Raw genomic sequence first — 24,983 nt, forward strand, 5'->3', positions numbered from 1 at the left:
TACCCATGCTTAAGGGTGTCACCAAGCACGCTACAGAGGTGTTCAAAGACCCTGTCAGAGCCAGAGTACTGAACCCTAGAATAGAGAAGAAGTATAAGGCGGCACCCACAGACCCTGCTTACATCAAGGGCCCTGCTCCCCTAGATTCCCTAGTTGTCTCCACAGCTAGAAAGCGGGCTAACTCCCAATCCTCAGGAGATGCCCCACCGCCAGACAAAGAATCTAAACTTCTGGACGCGTCTGGTAAACGCACCGCCTCCCAAGCTGCAAACATGTGGCGCATTGCAAACACACAAGCACTGCTTGCGCGATATGATAGAGCACACTATGACGAACTAGAGGCTCTTATGCAGCACCTTCCAGAAAAATACAAGCACAAGGCTCATGACCTGATACAGGAGGGTAAACTAATTACAAACACCTCCATTAAGTGTGCCCTCGATGCAGCCGACACTGCTTCTAGGGCCATAAATACCAGTGTCCTGCTTCGTCGCCACGCCTGGCTCAGGATCTCAGGTTTCAAGCCTGAAGTCCAGGCATCCATACTCAATCACCCCTTTGACCAGGAAACACTCTTTGGGCCAAAGGTAGACGAAGCGCTCGAAAAGATGAAGAAAGACACAGACACAGCAAAGTCTATGGGGGCACTCCAAACACAAGCCTCCAAACGTTCCTTTCGACGCTCGTCCTTTCGTGGCACAGGCAGAGGCTCCTCCACCGACAACGCCTCTACCTCCTACAAGTCCCCTCCTCAAAATACCTTTTCAAAGGGCAATCCGAGAGGTGGTTACAGGGGTAACAACAATAAGGGCAGGGGCAAAACCAACAACACCCGTTCTGCCACCCCCCCCCGCACAATGACTCCCCTCCGCTCCCCCCAGACCATTCCACTCCGGTCGGGGGCAGACTACAAAACTTTATCCACGTATGGGAGTCCATAACATCGGACAAATGGGTAACCCAAATCATTCGGTCAGGGTACTGTCTCGAACTAACATCTACCCCACCCAATATCCCACCAAGGCACCGTCCAATGTCTCAAGAACATTCCACACTGCTCAAACAAGAGGTACTCTCACTCCTCCAAAAACACGCTATAGAGCAGGTCCCCGTCAATCAACAAAATCTAGGGGTCTACTCCCTATATTTCTTAATACCAAAGAAAGACGGGACCCTCAGACCCATTCTCGACCTCCGGCCTCTAAATGCCTACATACACTCAGACCATTTTCACATGGTCACCCTACAGCAAGTCCTCCCACTCCTCTGCCAGGGAGACTTTCTCACAACCTTGGATCTGAAAGACGCATACTTTCACATTCCAATACACCCCTCTCACAGGAAATACCTCAGGTTCGTGGTGGACGGGCAACATTACCAATTCACGGTTCTCCCCTTCGGGGTCACCACCGCACCGCGGGTGTTTACCAAATGCCTAGCAGTAGTAGCAGCACACCTCAGACGTCAACACATTCACGTCTTCCCTTACCTGGACGACTGGCTGATAAAAGCCGCGTCCTACGACCAATGTGTGCAGCATACAAACAGCACCATCCAACTGCTCCACCAGCTAGGCTTCACGGTGAACTACCAAAAGTCCCACCTCATACCATCTCACACAAAGCAATATCTCGGGGCCACTATAGACACCTCCAAGGGTATTGCCTATCCAAACTCAGCCAGAATCACAAGCATTCAAGCCTTACGCAAAACATTCCTCCCTCAACACTCTCTTCCAGCAAGAGTGTTTATGAAGCTCATAGGAATGATGGCGTCTTGCATCTTCATAGTGCCCCATGCAAGACTCCACATGCGTCCACTTCAAGAGTGCCTAGCACTACAGTGGAACCAGGCCCAGGGTCAGCTGACGGATCTGGTGTTGGTGGACGGCCGCACACATCACTCTCTGCAGTGGTGGAACACCACAAACCTTTCCAAAGGGCGGCCGTTCCTGGACCCGGTTCCTCAGGTGATTCTAACAGCGGACGCATCGCTCTCCGGCTGGGGAGCGCACCTCCTACACCTCACCATGCAAGGTCTATGGACGCCACAGCAAAAATCGCTCCACATCAACCACCTGGAGCTCTTGGCGATCTTTCTAGCCCTAAAATCTTTCCAAAAACAGATTTCGGGCAAAGCAGTCCTCATTCGCACAGACAATATGACTGCGATGTATTATATACAAAAACAGGGGGGGACACACTCTCCCCAGCTCTCCCGCTTAGCCCAGAGCATATGGAGATGGGCAATTCCCCAAAACATCTTTCTCCTGGCACAGCACGTTCCAGGCGTACAAAACACCATGGCAGATCTGCTCAGCAGACAAACACAACAACTACACGAATGGGAACTGCATCCACAAGTTCTTCACCCATTCTTCCAACAGTGGGGGCATCCTCAGATAGACCTCTTCGCCACCCACGAAAACAAAAAATGCCCAAGCTTCGCCGCCAGATACCCACACCCATTGTCCAAGGGCAATGCGATATGGATGAACTGGTCAGGCAGATTTGCATACGCCTTTCCACCTCTCCCACTAATTCCATTAGTGGTCAGGAAGCTACAACAGCACTCCCTCACACTCATTCTGGTAGCTCCGACGTGGGCCAGGCAGCCGTGGTACACCACGCTACTACAACTGTCAGTGGTACCACATCAAAAATTGCATCTATCCCCATGCCTCCTAACCCAGAACCATGGAGAAATCAGGCACCCGGACCCAGCTCAGCTCAACCTGGCGATCTGGCTCCTGAAATCCTAGAATTCGGATACCTTAACCTTCCCCCTGATTGCATGAACATCATCATGGAAGCCAGACGCCCTACCACTAGAGCATGCTATGCCGCAAAGTGGAAAAGATTCGTAATTTACTGCCGTAACAATACAATCAACCCTCTAGATGCATCCATACAGCACATAATATGCTATCTGCTCCATCTTCACAGGTGTAACCTGGCATATTCATCCATACGCCTACACCTAGCAGCGATCGCTGCCTATCTACAAAACAGGCAGCATTTATCACTCTTCAGAGTGCCCGCTATTAAAGCCTTCATGGAAGGCCTTAAACGAGTAATTCCTCCCAGGGCACCACCTTCCCCTGTATGGAATCTAAATTTGGTTCTTACACGTCTAATGGGTCCGCCCTTCGAACCAATGCACAAATGTGAGCTACAGTTTCTCACCTGGAAAACAGCTTTCCTTGTAGCTATCACTTCCCTTAGAAGGGTTGGTGAAATACAGGCGTTCACCATACAGGAACCCTACATACAAATGCATCACAGCAAGGTCATACTTCGCACAAATCCGAAGTTTCTGCCCAAAGTCATTTCCCCCTTCCACCTCAATCAATCAGTGGAATTACCTGTCTTCTTTTCGCAACCCCAATCTGTTGCAGAAAGGGCCTTACACACGCTCGATGTAAAAAGGGCGTTACTATACTACATACAAAGAACGCAACCCTTCAGGAAGACTAAACAATTGTTCGTTTCCTTCTCTCCACCACATAAAGGCAACCCCATTTCAAAATCAGGGATAGCTAGGTGGATTGTAAAATGCATACAAATTTGCTATCAAAAGGCAAAGAGAACATTATCTGTTCCCCCTAAAGCCCACTCTACAAGAAAGTTAGGGGCTTCTATGGCTTTTCTAGGGAATATACCCTTAGATGACATCTGCAAGGCAGCCACATGGTCTACACCGCACACCTTCACAAAACACTACTGTGTAGATGTGCATTCCAAGCAGCAAGCTAGGGTGGGCCAGGCTGTACTAAAGACACTTTTTCAAACAGCTGCAACGGATACCGGTGGTCGCCGCTAGGGTTGGGTACTGCTATATAATCTATGCTAAGTGTACAATCTGCAGCTCATATGCCTCGAACGGAATATGCTACTTACCAGTATGCATCTGTTCTTGGCATGTAGAGCTGCAGAGTTGTACACGCCCACCCGCCTCCCCGGCTACCTGTATCCGTTCCAGTACATCTTATTTAGATACAACACATGGGTTTCTCACTGTTATTACTACGCTCCATCATTTCCCTGTTGGCGAAAAACAATCTGAGGATGGAGCCGAAGCCCATGCGCAGTACGGACCGAAGGAGGAGTCACCAAACTCGTGACTTCCAAAGACTGTCCAAGAAGAAAAACAAACTGCAAACATCCGGGCCCAACACCAGATGGCGATCTATGCTAAGTGTACAACTCTGCAGCTCTACATGCCAAGAACAGATGCATACTGGTAAGTAGCATATTCCTTTCCAAAAAGTATGATTTGGAGGGCTCAGAAGAGTGATTTTAGAACCGTTAGAACTGAAAATCTTTTGTAAATACCATTTGTTGTAGACAGGAGGGTCCTCTGCAATTTTCTCAGATCTCTCCAATCCACGAACATTGTAAATTATTACAGTCCCAGGCATGTTGGAAAAAAAGATGAAAATGTGGCCTGAATATCACTTGAAGACTAAACCCACTTACCTAAATGGATCAGGGTGGGAAGAAACTCGTCACACTTGAAAGGTTAAAAGCAATCAAAATCCCAAAGCTGAGGGCCATATACAGAGTACTGTGATGAAGGCTAACATACTTAAAAGACAGCATACTGTGGTTACTGAGGGGGTCCAGATGGCACCCATGCCCCAGTGGTATTTGTCCTGCCCTTTATCCCCCCCCCCCCCCCCTCTCCCCATCCCAATTGAGCTGCACCACCACCGCTGCTGAATGGGCCTGGAAGCGGCACAGAAAAAAACAGACCACACGCTTTGCATTGCACATTAACTTGTCAGGCATACCTTTCATTGCAAAGTAGTGTGATTTGCTTAAAATGTACACATCTCAATTTTTATGTAGATATATCTATCTTTATTCAAAGTCAGATGTGAACATTTTAAGCAATATATGTACATCTATATGTGTTTGTAAATATGTGTATAATGTACATTTACTGAAAAAAGCTAAAGTTGAAGAGGCATAGTTGGCATGATAATATGATCTTGCCTTTCATTAAACAAACAAATTCACTAAAAATACAAAGGTTCAAGTGATTATAAATGTATTTGTTAAAATGGGTTAAAAACAAAAACTTATTAACCAAAAAAAAACACTGAAATATGCCAGTTATAGTTCAGCGAACCAACTATAACTTGCACACTGCCATGCACCCCTTATGACCTCACATAGTACATCACTTATGTTAAATAACATCATTGATGATCTCATTGTAGATATTTCAGTTTACCTCATTGGATGATATGGCCAGTAATGTCATCAATCTACTGCTCCTAAAATTACTCTAGAACACGCTAGATTATTTTAGAAAACATAGTAGATCGCAGCAAAGGAACCACAAACGTATACAGCATAGATTGATTATATATACATTTGTGCACATCCGAAATAGGTATAGTGCAGTATTGGAGACCAGTCTAACTCCCTGTAGTAAACAATTTGTATGGAGTACATTTTAACTACCAGTAAACATTTAAGTGCAAACAGTACTTAATTTAAACAAAATTGAGACTGAGCCCAACTAGTGTGAGTTGCAAGCTCACTTTACAAATAGGCTGGTTCAAAAAAAGCCGTTGCTAAATGTGTCCTCATTTTAGCTTTCTAGAGCACTAACAACAATTTCTAAGATACATTTTTAAAGGAAATGCTTTAAGTTTTATAGTTTTGATTCCATCAAGATGACTTCGGGTGTGCCACAGTTTTGTCATACAGAATGTTAGCAGCTGTAGTTGTCATCCCTCTCCCCACATTTCTTCCCCGTCGGGGTTTACTTCAATTAATATCACTGTAATTACAGATGTTTTTGGATCCACAAACGGCCGTTCTATTGGGTTCTATTCTTGATTGTTTTCTTGTTCTACAAGTATCTTTCTCCTTATGACTGTATAATACCCCAACACTGTTCCCTCCCCTTACCTTTCTATCCCTAATAACGATAAAATACTTTGAAATCAAAAAAGAACACTGTGGGAAGCTGCAGTTGAACACTGGAAAGTTAGCTGATGGAATAGTGCTGCTGTTGGAAGTACATATTTTACTCAGTTTCAGACCTTATTTTCATGTGGCTGCGGAAGATAGTGTCTGTTTTTGAAAATGTGCACGTATTTTAACCTCTGGAGCTCCTTCGATAAACTCTGTCAGAAAATAAGGAGCGAAAATAGTTTTCTCTCAAGCATTGCTCATCTATTGCAAGCCCAGGATAACCTTTTTGCACAGGGTAATACCATCATAGAACACACTACAATTTCTAAAATTGGTATGGTACCACCAACAAATGATTTATAGTGTGACTAACATCTGCTGTCACCCTTTATATGTGTTCCTCTTTGTGACTCTCGTAACCTACCATTCACTATAGTTCATTTCAGTGGGGACCATGTCCCAAGTGCTGTAATGGCTGCCACAACATGTCAGGTTGTGGCCAGCCAATCAAGAGGAGTTCCTTTTGGGACTCCCCACATGCACCTTGGGTTGAGGGATACTCACCCTGCCCCTTTTATATTTCTTTAAATCCTTTTCAGGACGCAGTGACCATGTCTTGCAGTCCTACACCTGCAGTTGCTGCCACAACATTTTGTTCAGGTTGTGGCAAACCAATCGACATTGATTATTCTCCTTTAAAGTGGTCAATCCGAACACAGTCCAGATAAACCTTTTGTTTTTTTTAACCCTCTCATGACCACCCGAGATACTCTTTGAATACTGAACTAGTGTACATCAAATTACAAAAAAAATACTTTCTGAGTAAAGTTCTAACTTTCTGCCAAATGTGGTGTAACTCCATTCAGCTGTTTCTCATGTACCACTTCCCAGAGTGTTCTATAGAAATTAACATGGGAAATGCATGTTTCGGGATTCCGTCTCCTTTTTCTTAGTCTCCTTTTCATGGATCACCACATTGTTTTGAAAAGGTTCATAAAGATTTGTCAAATGGCGCCAAAGTTATTAACAAAAGCCGTATTCCTATGGGAACTCTAACCTAATTCTATCTTGAATGTGGCGACCGCCACTGTATAATGCATATTCACTGAAAAAAACAAAGGTTAAAGTGACTTTACAGTAAAGTAAAACTTTCAGTCATAACATGTTTTAAAAACAAAAAACTTCCCAGTTGCAGTCTACTAATCTAACTAGAATTTACGCCCCCACCATGCCCAGCTTATGACTTCACATATCACATCACTAATGACTTATTTAGTGACATCATTATTGACATCACAGATGACATGCTGACTTGAAGAGTTGTGTCCTGTTGATCGCCCACAAGAGGTCGGCTATCTGGAAAAGCTTTGCTTTAGGGTGAAGGTTGTATGTGCTTACTTTCCTAAGGGGCTTTGAGTATCTGGAAAGAGTGATCTCTGTATGAAAATGTGTCTATAGGAGTGAAGACTGTAAACGCCAGATAGTTGACCACCCATGAGTGCTTGATTGCCCACAAGATATTGGCTCTCTGCAAAGTGTTGGGTTAAGAATAAAGGCTGTACATAGTAGGGCCTTCCCCATTCAAGTGTCCTTTGGTGTGTAGAGGGAGTGGGCTGTCTATCGAGCGTTGCCCTGGGTGAAAAAACTGTTTGCAATAACTACTTTCCCACCCATGTGTGGCTGATTGCCCACAAGAGGTGGATTTGCTGCAAAGGATTCACATTACAGGCCAATGGCTGTCCGTAGTAGGGAATTGGCCACCTACTGGGGCTTGGTTGTCTGGGCAGAGTGAGTCCTCCTTGAAAAGTTGTTCAGAGGGCAGAGATCATGTGCAGCATAGGCTTGCTCATCCTGGTGGATTACCTGCATGAGTTTGGCTATCCACAACGTGTTCAGTATGGGGCGAAGGCTGTGTGTAGGACAACCATCACCAAAGGGAGCTTGTGTGTGTCCGTGGTAAATTATATTAGGGGCCACTGCAGTAATGTGCCATGGGATGACCAAATCCTCACAGTACGTACATTCCTCCTGCAATTTCTCTAAGGGGAAATGCAGCCATCTCTCCTTTGTTTCCCTCATCTTGTTTCCTTTCCTTTGCTTCCTCTCTCTTTATCTTCTTGTGTTTCTTTGCCCATTTAATTTTTAGTTTCTTAACTTCACTCCATTTTTAAATGCATTTAACCAATTCCGAAATGTCTAAACGCATTCCTTAAACTCTCGTTTTCTAATACTGGGTCATCTAATTCGCAGGTGAACATTTTTCTCGAGATTGATCTCATTTTCTGAGTTACTTCTGCTAATCTATTGCACACTATTGCTGGTCTTTGTGTGATTTCTTTACGCAGGTAAATTAACTCCTTTCTTTTGTATTGCTCGACATGTTCGAATTCTAAGCATCCTCTTATTATTTCTTCAAATTCCAACACCACTTGGGCCACATATAATGGTTTCTCCCTTTCTGAATCTGGTCTTTCTACCGCCTTAGTGCTTTCTATCTTCCTGTTGCCTGCTGCTTCTTCTAGTCATAATGGTTGGTACATTCCCTTCTGTAGAAGCATTAATGTTACCTGGGGCAATTTGAGTTGTGCTTGTACTTTCTGTGGGGGTCTCCATACAACAATCTGGGAATTTTATGATGTCAGGACGAATCCTGTGGTAGGCACACCTCCAACAACTTGAGCTTCTGCTCTTAAATCCACATTTGGTGGAGCAGTTGCAATAACTGGGTATTATCGTGCATTTATGGGAGTTATCTGGGCTTTGGTATGTATTGCAGTTGTACTGGTAACCGATGGAACCTGTGGTCGAGCCACAGCTCGTGGGACAATTTGGAGTATCTGTATAGGTCTTTCAATTGAGGCTAAACTCTAATCTGCAGGAGCAGTTGCCATTGTGGCACTTGCATCAGTACTAGAGTCTTTGCGAATCATAGGAGTTGTATATGGTGGAGGCCTCGGTGCCAACATCTGTTTTAAAATCTGATCTCCAGAATCTGTGTCTGAATGATCCCCCATCTTTTTTTTTTTTTTTTATTGTTTATCTTTCTCGTTCTCCTGCTTTGCTGCTTGTGTAGTAATAGCTGGGTATAATCTGGTTCCCTCTATGATGGCCTTCCTCCATCTATGCTGTTCTTCATCGCATCGAGAATCTACATAATTCTGCACTTATTGTCCTTTTCTGATATTTTTCTCTCCTTTTCCCTCGCAATCTTCTCACATGCATTAACGCTTCATATTGAGTTGGTCTAGGTGGTGACCTCATCTCACGCAATTTTCCCTTCACATTTTCAAGAATCCTTGTATTAAATGTTCCATACCTAGGAAAACTCGATGCACCCGCTTTCTCAGAGATTCTGGTCCACGGACGATGCCAAGAACAAGTGTGTAACCCATGCTTCCTTGCCATAACATGAGCAGGCGTACCTTCAGGAGGTGCCTCTTTGCCCTTTCGTACAGGTATGGTAACAACACCTATACCTAAACTCTTAAATTATTTAAAACAAATAGTTTTTGCAGTATAGCAGGACAAGAAATTCCAATCACAATATTATCGTCTTGATCCGTATGTATCAATTCTCAATAAACCAATCCAATTTAGGCTAATAGTTTACCAAATTTCCACCACCAATCCAAATATGTTAGTTGCAACGTCTATGAAATTATATCATGAGCATCACATTTTTTAGCATACACCATTGTTTTAATATACTGTTGGTATTCATTATGGTGAATGAGTGAAAGCAAAAATGAACCAAATTCGATGAGAACATTTACTTTAAGAATGAAAAAAACATTTATTGAAATCAACACATTTTACGAAGATGACATGATTAAGCAAGTTACTCTGAATTATTTATTTAATACTGCACCATTTGGCTAAAACACGTATATATTTGAGGATGGTTCAAATAAAAAAGAAAGGCAAATGAATGAGGAATAGCCTAACTTCACCGTGAAAATACGATGTAAATGGATGCTTGCTACAAAAAACAATCCGGCTAATCATGCTACACATGAATTTTGCACGTTTAATAGAAGGCACATTTTCCATTTTCCTGTTTCTTCAAGCATTAGTCTGGTTCATGTTTTACAGGCTAACCACATTATTGTAAGCTACATTTTCTTTTTTTTAATCAAGCTTCATGGCACAACCAGTGAATTTGAAAATGCTTGTGGTCTCCTGCAAAAAATAGCTCACAATATTCATGCTTTGTCTTCAAATAACTGAAAGAGTGCTCTCTTCATTATATGAGGCAGTAAGGTGGCCTATTGATTATCTGCCCCATTTTCACACTCCTAGTCTATAGTGGAACCTTATTTGCCTTTTAATGACTGAACAATTGGAACCTTATGCATCTTGTGGCATTGTGCGACACATCTTGTGAATTGTAAGAGCCATGGTCTGTTATGGGTGTCTTTTGCAAACATTAATTTCCAGGTCCATTTTCTCAAAAAACGTTGAGCACCATCCCTTTGCTTGAACCCCAGTCTGGCAAAAGGTGTTGTGCTCTTCAAGTTTTCTAGGTTCTTTGAAAATGTATCTGTTTTCAACATTCTGTGAATGAAGGAAAGCACAACGAGTAGTAGGGGAAACAATCATTGCAGTGATTCTAGTTCTTTAGGCCCTTGCTTACTCAGCCTGTCAGAAAACACCTGGTTATCCCTTCATTAGTCATGTTCCATGATCTAGTGATACTAGGCAGTGGGAGCATATGGCCATTGCCTGATACTATCGGTTGTATACACATAGAGTCGAGTCAGCACGCAAGGAGGGGACGTCCAATTATGGTCATTCACAAGAATTTTTGTCATGTGATGTCTTAATGGCCTCATTGTTCCTGCCTGTGGTGCACGCATTTCGCAGCCAGTTGAGGAGGAGAGCCAACTCCAAAGGTCTGGAATAGTCATGAACGTATTGTGAGCTTTTTAATCTGTTTTTTCCTTGCCAGTCATCTTTACGTTCAACAGCCTAGGACCTGACAAGTGGAAAGCATATGTACGCCTATATTTATCTCCTGGTGTGGCTATTATTTTTATCTAACCAACTCTACTGTTCTGTCCCCAGTAAAGCTGCTGTCCAGGCTGTGCAGGCACAGAATCGGATCTGCATATTAGATATCGATATGCAAGGTGTGAAGAATATTAAGAAAACTGATTTGAAGCCACTCTACATCTCTGTTTTTCCTCCGTCTGTTGAGGTTCTGGTAAGTTTGTTTTCCTGTTTCCTTATTACCCATTCAATCTCTCAAGGTTCCATTTTGCCTTGTCACCAGCAAATCCTACATATCCTTTTGATTTAGAGTGTTCTTGAAACCTGGAGGTCATTAATCTACTAAACTAGCAAAAATCTGGTTTGTTTGCCTTCTAAAGCAATTGACTCAAGATTAATGATGCTCTCCTTCTTGTTTCAAACTTTACTACTACATCCATGGCCATTATGGCCAAGCGGCTTACTGGGATAGAAGAAAATTGTGTGTCTTTTGCCTGTTTATAAAGAGCTCCTGTAGAATGTCTTATAGACCCTTAATTGTATCTGAGTATTTTGCCATAAGTACGATTTTGGCTGCCAGACAAATGCCCATATTTGTCCTTAGATTGACTTCTCCTTCCACACCATTGATGTAATATTGGTATATTTAGCTTGATCTCTATTTACTTTTTGATTTAAACTCCTTTGTGTTTTTTTCTTTTATTTTTTCCCCTCCATTGCTCTGTGATCAGCTAATAGGCAGTACTTGATGTGATGTCTTAAGAAGCCCTCCCCTCATGTTTTAAAAAAAAAAAAAAAAAAAAAAAAAAAAAATCTTTTCCCAAGACAATTCCTTCTTCCTGCCGTGGATCTAGGCAAGTCGGGGAGACTGAAATTTCTGACCGTGTCTAATCATAAGTGAATTTCATAAAATAAGTTCATAATCTTGAATATTCCCATGCATTTCCCAGTGCGATTCGAAAAACAATACACCTTATGAACCCCTTCGTAGGAGCTATAAGCCTGTGCATGCCTTCAATCTGCTGTTACTTAGAAGTAATCATCCTATGTCACTATGATGTAAGGATGAATAATAGTGCTCAATTCAGAACCCAATTGTTAAAAATAAGGAGAGCGTAGTTACTTCCACAGAAAGAATGCTCAACATCCAAGCCGCTAACATCATTAATTTATCAAGCTGTGTGTGCTAGGTCTCCTAATCAAGTCAAGTTATTGTGTTGCAACTGGAACCTGACCTAAAGCCATTTAGGTCACACACATACCGCTGTCAGTCTTCTTTGGCAGCAGCACGGATGGGAGGAGGGCAGTCGGAAGGGTTGTGTTGCTGTATTACAGTCCCAATCCCCAATTATTCCTTTATGATTCCTGCTTTACATTTGTAAGTTTATATATTTCAATTCCAAAACGTTAATTTAAGTATTCATTTTAATTTAATTTTTATTTTAATTACAATAATATATGTAGTTTGTCAAATCTATGTTTTTTATATCTATATATTTAAAATGCCATAATTTTAAATTATCTTTCCCTTTAATGCTTCCATTCACTGAAACCTACAAACTCCTTATTCACCCTTCGTGCTGAACCATAAACCCTTACTACCCTTCCCTGAACACAAAAACCTTACTACCCCTTAATGCTGCCATCCCTGAACCCTAAAAAACCCTTACTATTGCATAAGTCTACTCGTACATGAACTAAAAAACCCTTAGTACTGCTTAACATTATCTTTTCCTGAACCCTAAAAACTTTTTCCACCCTCCTATTGCAACTTTCCCTGGTCTATAAACCACCCTTACTACCCAGTATAGTAACTTGTCCTTAAACCCTAAAAACTGCTTGCTACTCTTTAATGCAGCCTTCCTGGAACCCTAAAAACCCATTCGTACCCCTTAACGCTGACCATCCCTGAAACCTATTCCCTCTTACATTCCCATAACGCCACTCCTCCTTAAGCCCTAAAACACCTTACTACCCCTAATGCTATCCTCCTCTGAGCCCTAAAATCCCTTTACCTCTCATTAACGCTAACTCGGGGGCTCTGCCTGCTAAAAGCAGGTGGAGCCTAAGGGCGAAATAATGATTCTCCTCATTTCTAAGAGAATCCTCAAGGTCCCACTTATGATCCCTGTTATTGCCATCACCACCTCCCTCACCACCCAATGCCCCCAGTATCAGTAACTCTGGGGTTGAGTTAGAGGGATATCAGGGGCGTTGTTACAAGGACCCTAGTTGTGTTGAGTTACACAAAAAAAAGTATGTCTCTAAATGGTTAGAAGAACATGCAATATCTTACGGCTGTGATGGAATACTTTCTGCTATTTATGTGCAGTGGACTTGTGCTACATTACCATTTTGGGGAGATGTGTACCGCCCCACCAGTGGGGTCATCTACAGAATGTATTACATTTTGGCGTTTACCATGATTGTTACCCCGTTAGACAACCAGTAATCATGAAATTACCACAAATTTACAGATAAATGTATAATTATGGTTTGCCTATTTTTCTGCAATAATTAGTGTAAAATTAGCACTAGCTTGTGCTCTTGCCCTAATGCATATGGAATGCAGTCATTTTCTGTACATGAACAAATGGCATTAAATGCACTGAAAACTATCTTCACACATTTCGCCAGATGTTTTTTCGGCTTCCCACATAATCAAAATGACCTTCAAAGTAGTCCATCGGCAGATAACAAAACCCCTCAAATATTTGTGCATGATTATTCTACGTGTTTCAGAATAATGGCCTATCTGTGTAAGGTAAACTTCCCTTTCTAGGTATGGCTTGACAGTGCAACTGTCTGCATGGCACATTTTATACCAGTTCTTTAAAATATACATAGAGCGGCCTTTGGCTTGGCTCCACCCAAAAGAGTGTTACACTCTCACCTCATGCTAATATTTTTTTTTTAAATTTTCCCCCGCATTAGCATTGCCAGCAGTGCAGCCTTTAATGTAATAACATTTCTGCGTATAATGCATGCAAACAGCATTTGTAACTGCCTGTTTGTCTGTTGGTGCAGTAAAGTGAGACATTGTGGTATTGGCAGTGCTTACATGTACTTTAAGGGTTAAATAAGCTGCACAGACTGCCACCCTTAGGTTGTTTTGCACTTTGCTTAAAGGCCTATTCCATGGCTTTCTGGCAGTCTCTCTCTGTCCCCTTTTTAGTACATTTTTACAGTTTTTTTTTTGTTTGACTGATTCTGTGTGTGTTGTGTTTTGTTTACTGCAGTGTTTCAAGTCTATTCCTCCTCGCTACTCAGTTGTGCCCTTTTTGCTCGCGGTTTCTGCATGCTCATGTCCATGGAGGTGCCAATGTTAAATTCCCCTGTTGTACGGGCTCTTGTTTAGGTGGCCTGATGTTGTTTGCTCGTTCGCTCCTCGTTAGGTATGCTTCTTAGTTCTCATAGACTGGACAAATGGTGTATGACATGCCTTTGCTTATTCTTTTATATTAAATGGCATATTTAATACAGCCGAATTTAAACAAATGATACATATCCAGTAAAATGAGCTGCCAAAATAACCTGGGTTCCTTCAGGGAACTCCACCAACTCAGGGCATCTGAAGCTGTATGTAAAAAAAACCAAAAAAAAAAACATGTCTCAGAACACAGAGGAGATAAATAAAATATCACTGTTAAATGGATGAAATTTCCCTCTCACTTTATTCTTTTCAGCTTTACTAAATGAATGCAGAAAAAAATCACCCTTGCAGACAAGGTGTAAATGATTGGAAAGTTAGTGAGTGCAGAAATTGAAAATATGCTACTTTTAAAGATCACTTTAAATGAGGTGTCCAGTGTTCTATGTTTGGGGATACCTTGTCACATAGCATTTGATACTATGATCTACCACCCTAGGAGGCTATGGCAGGCTGCAGGGATTGAGATGGAATGGAAGCAGAGAAAAGTTGAGACCTCCAATAAAACTGTGAGGAAGGGCACCCAGAACGGCACATGTATAGTATTTTGTCTGTATGCCAAAGTCCCGATTTAGATTTGCTCTAAATTACTGCTAGAAGTAAGCAGCAAGGATATATTTTGCTTCCAATGGGTGCAATGAGGATAAAGCCTTGACTATCACATTTATCTTTTTGTACTGTTGTATTTCTGCAGATCTGGAAAGAAGGAACATGTCACATCTTTGTCTCTGTGTTAAAAAGCCTCTGATGTGCGTAAGGGAAATATAAACCACTGTGGAGTAAAGTGGCAACTTTCCTGCAGGCATCAGCTGTTGCATTTACAGTCTAACAAGATCTATACATCCTTACCTTCTCCTCCTTCTCCATTGTGATAGAGCTCCCATCCACTTAGTAAAGTGGGTTGCTGAGAAAGGGAAAGGCCATTGTGTAGATAGTCAATAGTCTTATAATTGAACTAAGAGGTCTGTTTATCTGCATTCTGTTCCTTTTTCGCTCTTTCATTAAACACAAACGTTGCATAAGTAAATCTAGATGGCAAAAGGCATTTGTTCTAATGTATGCTCTTCTAGTCATCCACCAGTTGTAGGATTGAGAGGGGGCTTCGAAACCATTGTAGCACGGAACCCAGTTGCACAAGATTTGACCCTCCTCACTAGCTCATGATCTTATCGCAAGAGCGGCATGGGGCTTGTAACACTGTCCCCAGTGTAATCCATGATATCAGTAGTCACGTTGTTAATGGTGCTCTACCTCCTTATGACTTCTTTACTTCAGAATTCTTTTCAACTGAATTTTCCCATCTCCAGGAAGTTGTTTTGGAGCAACTCTAGCTGCAGGCCAGTCCATCCTGCTATCACAATTGATCTTGTTGCCATCTTCAGGTCTAGTAGGACTGTCTGGAAATGTCAAAGCATCTCTTTATTAGTCCCCAAACCATTGTACTGCCGAGTCCATAGTTGAGGGTACCCTGTCACCAATACCTGTTCAGGTGATCATGAGGTTATTCATTGAACCAGCATTACTGCCAAGGCTCCTGGGATTTTCTCCAAAAAAGTTAAAAATTAGTTGCAAGACAATAAGCATTCACCTTTAATAATCAAAGGCCCACACCCAGGGTTAAAAACACAATGCATGTTTAGACCACATTATGTAGAACGGCCGACATGTTTTATTGCCATTACATATTTCCTGGTAATTTCTTCAGGGCAGGAGCACCTCGAATCTCCTATACATGAACCAGACCTAAACATGTAGGGAAAAAGGGAGAAAACAGACAACATGAGGATCCACACATTTCAAACATGGTACACACACATGCACCCCATTCACAGCTCAGCCTGTTATGGTTATTGCACATTCATTGAAAGGGATGGTTTTGTTGTGGCATATAGACTATGAGGTAAAATGTTTGAGTCCAATGGCAAAATGATGTACCCGTCTGCAGGTTTCTCCATATTAATGGCTGGCTATGAGCAGCATCTCTAGCATGAGTTTGACTGTTGCACCTCCATACAGAGGGAATATGATTGGCTCCTTCACGTTGTTTTTTCTTCCGTCAAAAGCTTTGTCTTTCCAGACCAGGGTCTGCTTTCACCCTGAACCACTTGTAGGCAGCCTCTTCTTCCGTTACTCAGTCCTGTAACCCAGAGGAATGGCAAGGGCTGACCCCCCCCCCCCCCCCTTCCCCTCCTCCCTTCCCATAAGATGAAGTCACCACAGTTCTTCGGAGACATTTGGGGATCCTGATCCCAAGTTTTACATGTGTTCACTGCAACTCCCTTGAAGAGCACTTGTATCTATTGCTTAGTAGCAGTCCAAGCATGCCTTGCCTATCCATCTTTGGTCACAGCCCTATAATCCCGGGCTTAGGCACCCTTCCTTCCATTGGTGTTCTCTGTCCACGTCTCCTGTCTCTCCCGTCTCTCTGGTCTCTCTCGGCTCTCTGGTCTCTCTCGGCTCTCTGGTCTCTCTCGGCTCTCTGGTCTCTCTCGGCTCTCTGGTCTCTCTCGGCTCTCTGGTCTCTCTCGGCTCTCTGGTCTCTCTCGGCTCTCTGGTCTCTCTCGGCTCTCTGGTCTCTCTCGGCTCTCTGGTCTCTCTCGGCTCTCTGGTCTCTCTCGGCTCTCTGGTCTCTCTCGGCTCTCTGGTCTCTCTCGGCTCTCTGGTCTCTCTCGGCTCTCTGGTCTCTCTCGGCTCTCTGGTCTCTCTCGGCTCTCTGGTCTCTCTCGGCTCTCTGGTCTCTCTCGGCTCTCTGGTCTCTCTCGGCTCTCTGGTCTCTCTCGGCTCTCTGGTCTCTCTCGGCTCTCTGGTCTCTCTCGGCTCTCTGGTCTCTCTCGGCTCTCTGGTCTCTCTCGGCTCTCTGGTCTCTCTCGGCTCTCTGGTCTCTCTCGGCTCTCTGGTCTCTCTCGGCTCTCTGGTCTCTCTCGGCTCTCTCTGGTCTCTCTCGGCTCTCTGGTCTCTCTCGGCTCTCTCTGGTCTCTCTCGGCTCTCTCTGGTCTCTCTCGGCTCTCTGGTCTCTCTCGGCTCTCTCTGGTCTCTCTCGGCTCTCTCTGGGCTCTCTCGGGGCTCTCTGGGCTCTCTCGGCTCTCTGGGCTCTCTGGGCTCTCTCTGAAAATCTTCTGGCTGGATACTGATCCACGGCTGGGAGTATCCTTCAGTAATGTTGTGCTTTTCTTGCACATTGCTGAGGTGGACTAGCAGAAGGCAGACATCCTAGAAATGCATCTGTACTCCCCTCACACTCAGGTTCATCAGCTAGCACTTAACTCCATCTCTAAGGCCTTTTCTGATCTGATCTGATCTGCGTTATCAGGAGTCATCAGTTCTCCTGATAAGCTGATCATCCATATCTGGAAAATGTCTTGATATTCGATTGACGCAGAAGTTTTTCTCTCGACTCTCTTCAGAATAATGCAAAAGATATACCTCCCAGGATGCATGTTCATTGTGGTGGCTCCGCTTCGGACGCCCAGGTTTTTGTTCTCCAATCTCCTGCACCTTCTTCAGAGCACATGCAGCCTCCTTTCTGTTGAGGAGGCAGGACCTGGAGTTCGTTGAAGCTGGGTGATGTCAGGTCTCATTCCTGCTATCCCACAGCTTCAGCCCTTGGTTGCTAAGGAGGAAGCCTTGCCGTACTCTGGCTTTTAATCGGGTAGCCTGAATTACCTTTTGGTTGCTAGGATGATTTCCACCAGATCAGTCACAGCAAATGCCTATAGATCTGCAATTAGACTTTCCCAAATAATATCAATCCACTCAGTTTTTAGAAGGACGTTGTAATTTATTTCTCCAGACATCTGTCTAAATCAGGCCTCCAGATCTAGATCATACTTGACAGGCATTGGAGTTTACCAAAATAGACCAGGTAATTCCTATACCATCTGTGGCTTCCTCAAAGGTAGTTAGTCCAGCCTGGTGCATCTGTTGTCTTTGAATGTCAAAGTTTCTGGCCTGTTTGATACTTAAAGTATTTGAGGCAATTGTCCTGTGCAATTTGAAGATCCAAACTTGAAAGGCTCCCTTCTTTATTTCCATTTACTTACCAGGAGTACTATTAATCCTAATAACATAGCTCTTCTGAACCATGTACACGGTTAAGCGGTTCTGAAGACTAACCCCTCGTTGTGGTATTTATCCAAGGCGTTGAGTGTTTCACTTGCATTAGATGTTTCTCTCAACATTTATTTTACATCAGTGTGCATCCCCCAAAAGTGAAACACTGCTCATCCTTGTTGCTTAAAGCATTTTATATTTGGATAAAACAAAGGCTCTGCATTCTATACATCAGCTCACTGTACCTTTTGGTGGTAATGAAGTCACTGAGCTAAAGCAAAAGCCTCAATTACCAGAGGACTCTCCTCTCAACTCCCATTTCATTAGGGTAAAGCTGGGGGTGTTCAATATTGGAGTGCTGTATCCATGCCAGGGTTTCAGATCTTTAATATAAAATTCATTTTTAAATATTTGATAAATACAGATCCTCACGTTTTTCTGATCTGTGTTAGACACCCCTGTGATAAAGTTACCAATTTGGCATTTACATTACTTATAGTCTGTAGGCTCTCTCACAGCCTTGCACTAAGCCCTCAGTGTTACATCCTGCTCTTCCTCCCTCTTTGTCCCTCCTTAGTGTTAGTGTCTGCTTGTCTGTCATGTCTCTGTGATGTCATCCGTGATTCTAGCTGTTGCTGTTCAAGGGATTTATCAGTTACCTGGAGGCTGAGCAGGAGGTTATCTGCTCCCGGTGGGGTTTTTTACCAGATTACATTTCTACTTTAATGCTAAACCTGACCATCTAATCCCAAGAATAAATATACTACTTGAACATTACAACGAAGAGTCTTTCATCCTTATTTTACTGAATGTAACACTCAGCCATAGCCTTCAATCAAAACATATAAGCGGATTGGCTCCCTTTTAAGGAAGCGAACTGGGGAAGGTGCACAAGGAAGGGTTAACTTAGTATCATGCACTCGTGCGATGTACCAGGCGTATAAAACTGTAGGAAACCTTTACATAAACAGTTTCCCATCCCTCCATCTTTGGATGGCATCACTCCCCAAAGATTAAGGGGACACAGAAGAACAGATTTCTCACATGGGGTATTTATCCTCTTTAGGGTCAAGCCTGCGATAGAATGCGCTAGCTACACTCCCTTGCGAGTTTCTGCTGTTAACAAAAAAGGGTTTGCAGCCTACCCATTGCTTACCATTCGTTGGCTTGTGTGGCATTTCTTTACAGCCTCATAATTCGTTAAGGCAGGCCTAACAGCATTTCTGTGTGTCTCTGTGGAGCAGGGACCAAGCACTGATTGATTCAACTTAATCAGTGCCATCTGCTGCTCCCGGTGTGATTGTGGTACTATTTTGTTCTTTTTAAATTTTAGTACCATGCAAACAGAAGGCGTGTGACTGGGAAAAACGTGCCCAGCAGGATAAAGAAAATTGCGATGATTCATTTTTTGTAGTTAACTTTCTTTTATTTTGCCAAGTCTTCTTTTCTCACTTTGCACTCATTTTTTCTGTTTTTTAAATGGGCGTGGTTCTCAAAAGATGAGGATTATGTTATTGCAAAGCGATATTGTTTCTTTCTTATGCGTAATTTCTGAAATGATGCTTTAACACATAATCATGCAATACACCCCAATCCAATCCACCCCATCCAATCCAGACCACTCTCCCCAATCCAACACACTTTAACCCTCCCAATTAACCCCACTCTAATTCACACCAATCCAGAACAATATACCTCAATACAAAACAATCTGCCCCACTCCAGTTCGGCCCATTCCAATCCAAAAGTCTGCCCCACTCCTATCCAAAACAATATGCCCCAATACAAAACAATCTGCCCTCTACAGTTTGCCCCACTCCAATCCAAAACAATCTGCTCCAATCCAAAACAATCTGCTCTCTCCAGTTTGCCCCAATCCAATCCAAAACAATCTGCCCTCTCCAGGTTGCCCCAATCCAAAACAATCTGCCCCCTCCAGTTTGCCCCACTCCAATCCAAAACAATCTGCGCTCTCCGGTTTGCCCCACTCCACTCCAAAGCAATCTGCCCTCTCCAGTTTGCCCCAATCCAAAACAATCTGCCCTCTCCAGTTTGCTCCACTCCAAAACAATCTGCCCTCTCCAGTTTGCCCCAATCCAAAACAATCTGCCCTCTCCAGTTTGCCCCGCTCCAATCCAAAACAATCCACCCTCTGCAGTTTCCCTCACTCAATCCAAAACAATCTGCCCCTTTTCAGTTTGCCCCGATCCAAAACCATCTGCCTCACTCCAATTCAAAACAATATGCCTCACTCCAATACAAAACAATCTGCCTCACTCAATACAAAACAATTTGCCTCACTACAATACAAAACAATTTGCCTCACTCCAATGCAAAACAATCTGCCTCACTCCAATACAAAACAATCTGCCCCTCTCCACTTTTCCCCAATCCAATCCAAAACATTGTGCCCCACTCCAATTGAAAATAATGTGCCCCACTCCAATCGAAAACAATGTGCCCCAATCCAAAAAATAACAATCTGCCCCACTCCAATCCACCGCACCCCAATGAAATCCACCTCACCCCAATCCAATCCACCACACTGCACTCCAATCCAGCCCACCTCACATCAATTCAATCACTCCAACACAGCTAAATCCAATCTACTCCAATCCACCCGACCTCAATCCACCCCACACAAATCCAATCCAGTTCACCCCACCCCAGTCCAATCCACCTCACTACAATCAAATCCACCCCACTTAAAGCAATCTAGTCCTCTTAAATCTACCCCACTCCACTGCAATTCACCCCACTCGATTTTACCCCACTCGATTCCAGCCCACTCCGCTCCACCTCGGTCCACCCACCCCAAACCAATTTAATCCACTGAATCCAATCTACCCCAACCCAATCCACCTTTTTCCAATCCACCCCATCCATTCTACCCACTCCAATCCACCCTACACCACTCAATCGAACTCATTCTACCCCAATCCAATCAACCCTAATCTACTACAGTCCAATCCACTCCACTACAATCTGCCCCACTACCTCAGTTCCCTCCAACCCACTCCACAGTACCCCACCCAAGCCCAATACACCTAAATCCAATCCACCCTAATCCAGTCCATCCCACCCCACTCCAATCAGCCCCACTCAATCCAATCCACCTCACCCCAATCCGATCCTCCTCATCCCAATCCAATCCACCCCACTGCACTCTAATCCGGTCTGCCCCACACAAGTACAATCCACCCCAATACAGCCAAATTCAATCTACCCCACTCCAATGCACCCCACACCAATCCAATCCAATCCACCCCACACCAATCCAGCTCACCCCACCCCAATCCACTGTAGCACCACGACAATATACTTCCCCCTACTCCACCCTACAACACTCTACTCCAGCAAATCCAGTCTACAACACTACTGCTCCGCCACTCCACTCTAGGAGGGTCCACGCCACTAACTTTAGCCATGCTGAGCAGCAGCCGCACTGATGTACAATATGGCAAACACATTGCCAAAGGCGATAGCGCTTGTATTTGCGAGACCTATTGGCTTTGTCAATGCATGTAACAACTGTATTAGCTTCTTGTTCTATTTCTTGTAAAGATTGTAGGCATTAACAGTTTGATGAATGGTTACTTGATTTAATTATCCTCGAGATGAACTGGATCTGTATTATATGTGCTTTTCCATTTCTTGTACAAAGGAAAAACGATTAAGAGACAGGAAAACAGAATCTGAAGAGAGTTTACAAAAGAGATTAAAGGCCGCATTCAGTGACATGGAAACCAGTAAGTATTCCCTTCTTCTCTAAAGTAAGCCTTTACAGGCCCTTCCTCACGCATGCTGAAAATATGACACTAGATTTACAAAGAGCAGCTGCTGCTGAACTAGTTGCATGCTACAATGATTTTTTTGATGATTAAAGTCCATTCCATTTTAAAGTCTGAAATGCTTTTAGCAGGTTGACATGTGTCCTTTATTACACATGTCTCTTCTGCTCAGTACCATCTGTCATGGTCTCGGGAAGGTTCAACTACACTGTTTCTACTGGCATACTCTTCTTTTTCGTGTATAGTAACATATGCTGCTATTCAGGAAGGCCTTAAAGACCTGCTCTTTCAGTGTTCATCCTCTCATTTCTTTGCTTCTTCCCTCTCTTCTCTCTTCGGAGCTAAGCGCCTAGATACCTCAGGGTTTTAGAGTGCTTTACAAATGTCACTTGATTCATTAATACTACTGCCACCACTACATCATCCAGCGGGTGAACCAATTGATCTTCACAAAATTTTGGGGAAAGATTTTAATAGCGTAGTTTGTTTCTCTTGGATGTAGCACTAAATGTATTACACTTGGGTGTAGTGTTGAGGCCGCTTGGCAATAAAAGTATTAAAAGTCCAGTTTTTTAATATCTTTTGATGGCAGATTCATAAAATAAACGTGCAGATGATTGGAATACATTTGAACCCAAATGACCATTTGTCTTTTTCACCTATACTAACTAGTGCCATTAAAAGATAACTGTAATTCCTTCTAGTAAGGTTGTCTCTTTTACAGGCCAAAGCCGGGCTCCCTAAACTTCCCTCAAGTTGCCCGGATTCACTGCAGGCCTGCCGTCTAAATATGCTTTCGACATCACTGTTGACATCGGCTGCTTATCTGAAGAGGACAGAGGGCATTTACTATCCCTAGGGTGGTCATCCCTTTAGAGTGGATGGGAGAAACTATAGTTGTTCCCATTTTCACAGCTCCCCTCTTACCACTCTCACCCGCCCCCTGCCAATCCTTTGATTTGATGCAGAGTAGATTAGGCAGCGGATCAACAATGTGGGATTGGCTGCTCGTCTACATTTGGTTACAGTTTTCTGGTGTTTTATTCAAAATTGAAATAAGCTGCAAACATATATAGGGCCAAGGTTTGTGTAGGTTTGATAAACGTGCTCGTCTGCATGTCTGGTGACCTTCTGATCTTTTGTGAAATGTATAAAACAGGTTAATTTCTCTTCTGCCTTCGTGGCACTTGACGATGTCAATGGTGAAGGTGGACCCACATATATATTCGAATCGGTCTTCTGAGTACAGGAACACCAGACATGCCAATGTGCACATAAGGGAATTTTGACTTAATAGTCAGATTAAATAGGGTTCCTTATATTCTGCTTTTGGGTATATTCTAACTAGACCATATCTTTCTATTTTTCCAATAAACCTTGCCAGATCAGTCGTAAAACATGGCAAAAAGCCATGTATTTTCTCATACCCTAAAGAATCTTTTTAGTGGTAGTGGTGGACCCTAATTGCTAGTGCTCCTCTATCATTGGATCTTTCATAGATTAACATGCTTGAATCGTTCCTAGTCATCAAACTGGGAGTACCCTGAGACTCCCAGCTAGATGACTGGGAATGAATCAAGTATGTGAATCTGTGAAAGATGCTAACTCTAGAGAACTGTTGGACATAAGAAACGTATTTCTTATCTGTATTGGCGAAAAGCCAGATTGTGATCCTTTTTATTTTTGCACAGAACTAAAATACAACAAGGTATCCTACAACCTCTTAGCAACAAAAGTATTTCTTGAATTTAGGAATGGGAGAATACAATGCACCCTGAGGGAAACTGATTTAGGCTTTCAAAGTCCTGAGAAGTATGAGGAAGAAGTGCAAGGAGACTGTGTTATGACCTTAGAGAAGGCATTTGTAGCAATGGTCTTTCAAGGGGCCATTCAGTGTGGAGAAGAACACAGATATCTATGCCCAGTTTTGCATAACAGTTCTCAACAGGCATTTTGGAAATGTGTTTGGTGATGGTAGGTGGGTTTTGAGATCTATGTGATGTCAGCAACCAGATGGCCCCTTTTAATAGTCTGTTCGTTCCAGAGGAAAAGCTAAGCATTGATTATGAATGGGAAGATATGTGTTAATATCATAGCCCACCATGCAATGCTTGCATTGGGGACCCCAACTAGGCATGCATACTGCATGTGAGCCAGGTTCAGCTGTATTTCTTAGACTGCTGAGGAGTATGATTCTGAGCTTTTGCTCCAAGTTTGCACCAATCCAACCACAAGCTTCACAACTCTTCTAGCTTGCAATGTTACACAGGCCCTCACAAAGTTTGTGGTGTCTTGAGTTTTGGCACAATTCTAGGTTGTGTGATCTATGCCACAGTATGGACCCAAGGTCATTAAAGGGAGGTCATGCCGATGACATCTTTTGGGCACAAAGCTGGTCCTGGCCTAGATCCAAGTCTCCTTCTTCTCCTTCTTCCACATTTTTAAAGGAGTAGCATTACAAGCAGAAAAGGGAAGCTTTCACTAAATAGCTGTCTCATGCCATCTACATTTGCTTTATTTTCTTAATATTTATTACAAATATTGTTCTTCCAATGAAGTAATATACTACTAGCTGTAATGTTGTGTCTCTATCGTAAACTTTTTGTTGTTAAACCAGTTTAGCAAATTTCTGTGGTGAACGAGCAGTTAAATTCTTTCTGTTCTTTTAATAGGTTTTGAGTTGTTAGCTTATTGTTTTGGAGGATTAGCTTTTATTATTTCTTTTGGAATGTTTTTGATGACTAGCAAGTGGATTGCAGCACCACCAGTTATCCCAATTATGCTTTTTATTGA

The 24,983-nt window shown here is 43.1% G+C and overlaps 1 protein-coding gene across 6 annotated transcripts in view; it reads left to right on the forward strand.

Moving 5' to 3' along the window:
• GUK1 (guanylate kinase 1) overlaps positions 1 to 24,983 on the forward strand; it is a 117,817-nt gene that overhangs the window by 80,730 nt on the left and 12,104 nt on the right. For all 6 annotated transcript variants that reach the window (XM_085628772.1, XM_085628771.1, XM_085628770.1 and 3 more), the window contains exons 5-6: positions 10,995 to 11,133; positions 22,064 to 22,148. In XM_085628772.1, coding sequence (XP_085484898.1) covers positions 10,995 to 11,133; positions 22,064 to 22,148 — 224 coding nt within the window. The remainder of the gene's footprint in view (positions 1 to 10,994; positions 11,134 to 22,063; positions 22,149 to 24,983) is intronic.

This window comes from Triturus cristatus, chromosome 10 (genome assembly GCF_964204655.1).
Source record: "Triturus cristatus chromosome 10, aTriCri1.1, whole genome shotgun sequence".
Classification (NCBI taxonomy): domain Eukaryota; kingdom Metazoa; phylum Chordata; class Amphibia; order Caudata; family Salamandridae; genus Triturus; species Triturus cristatus.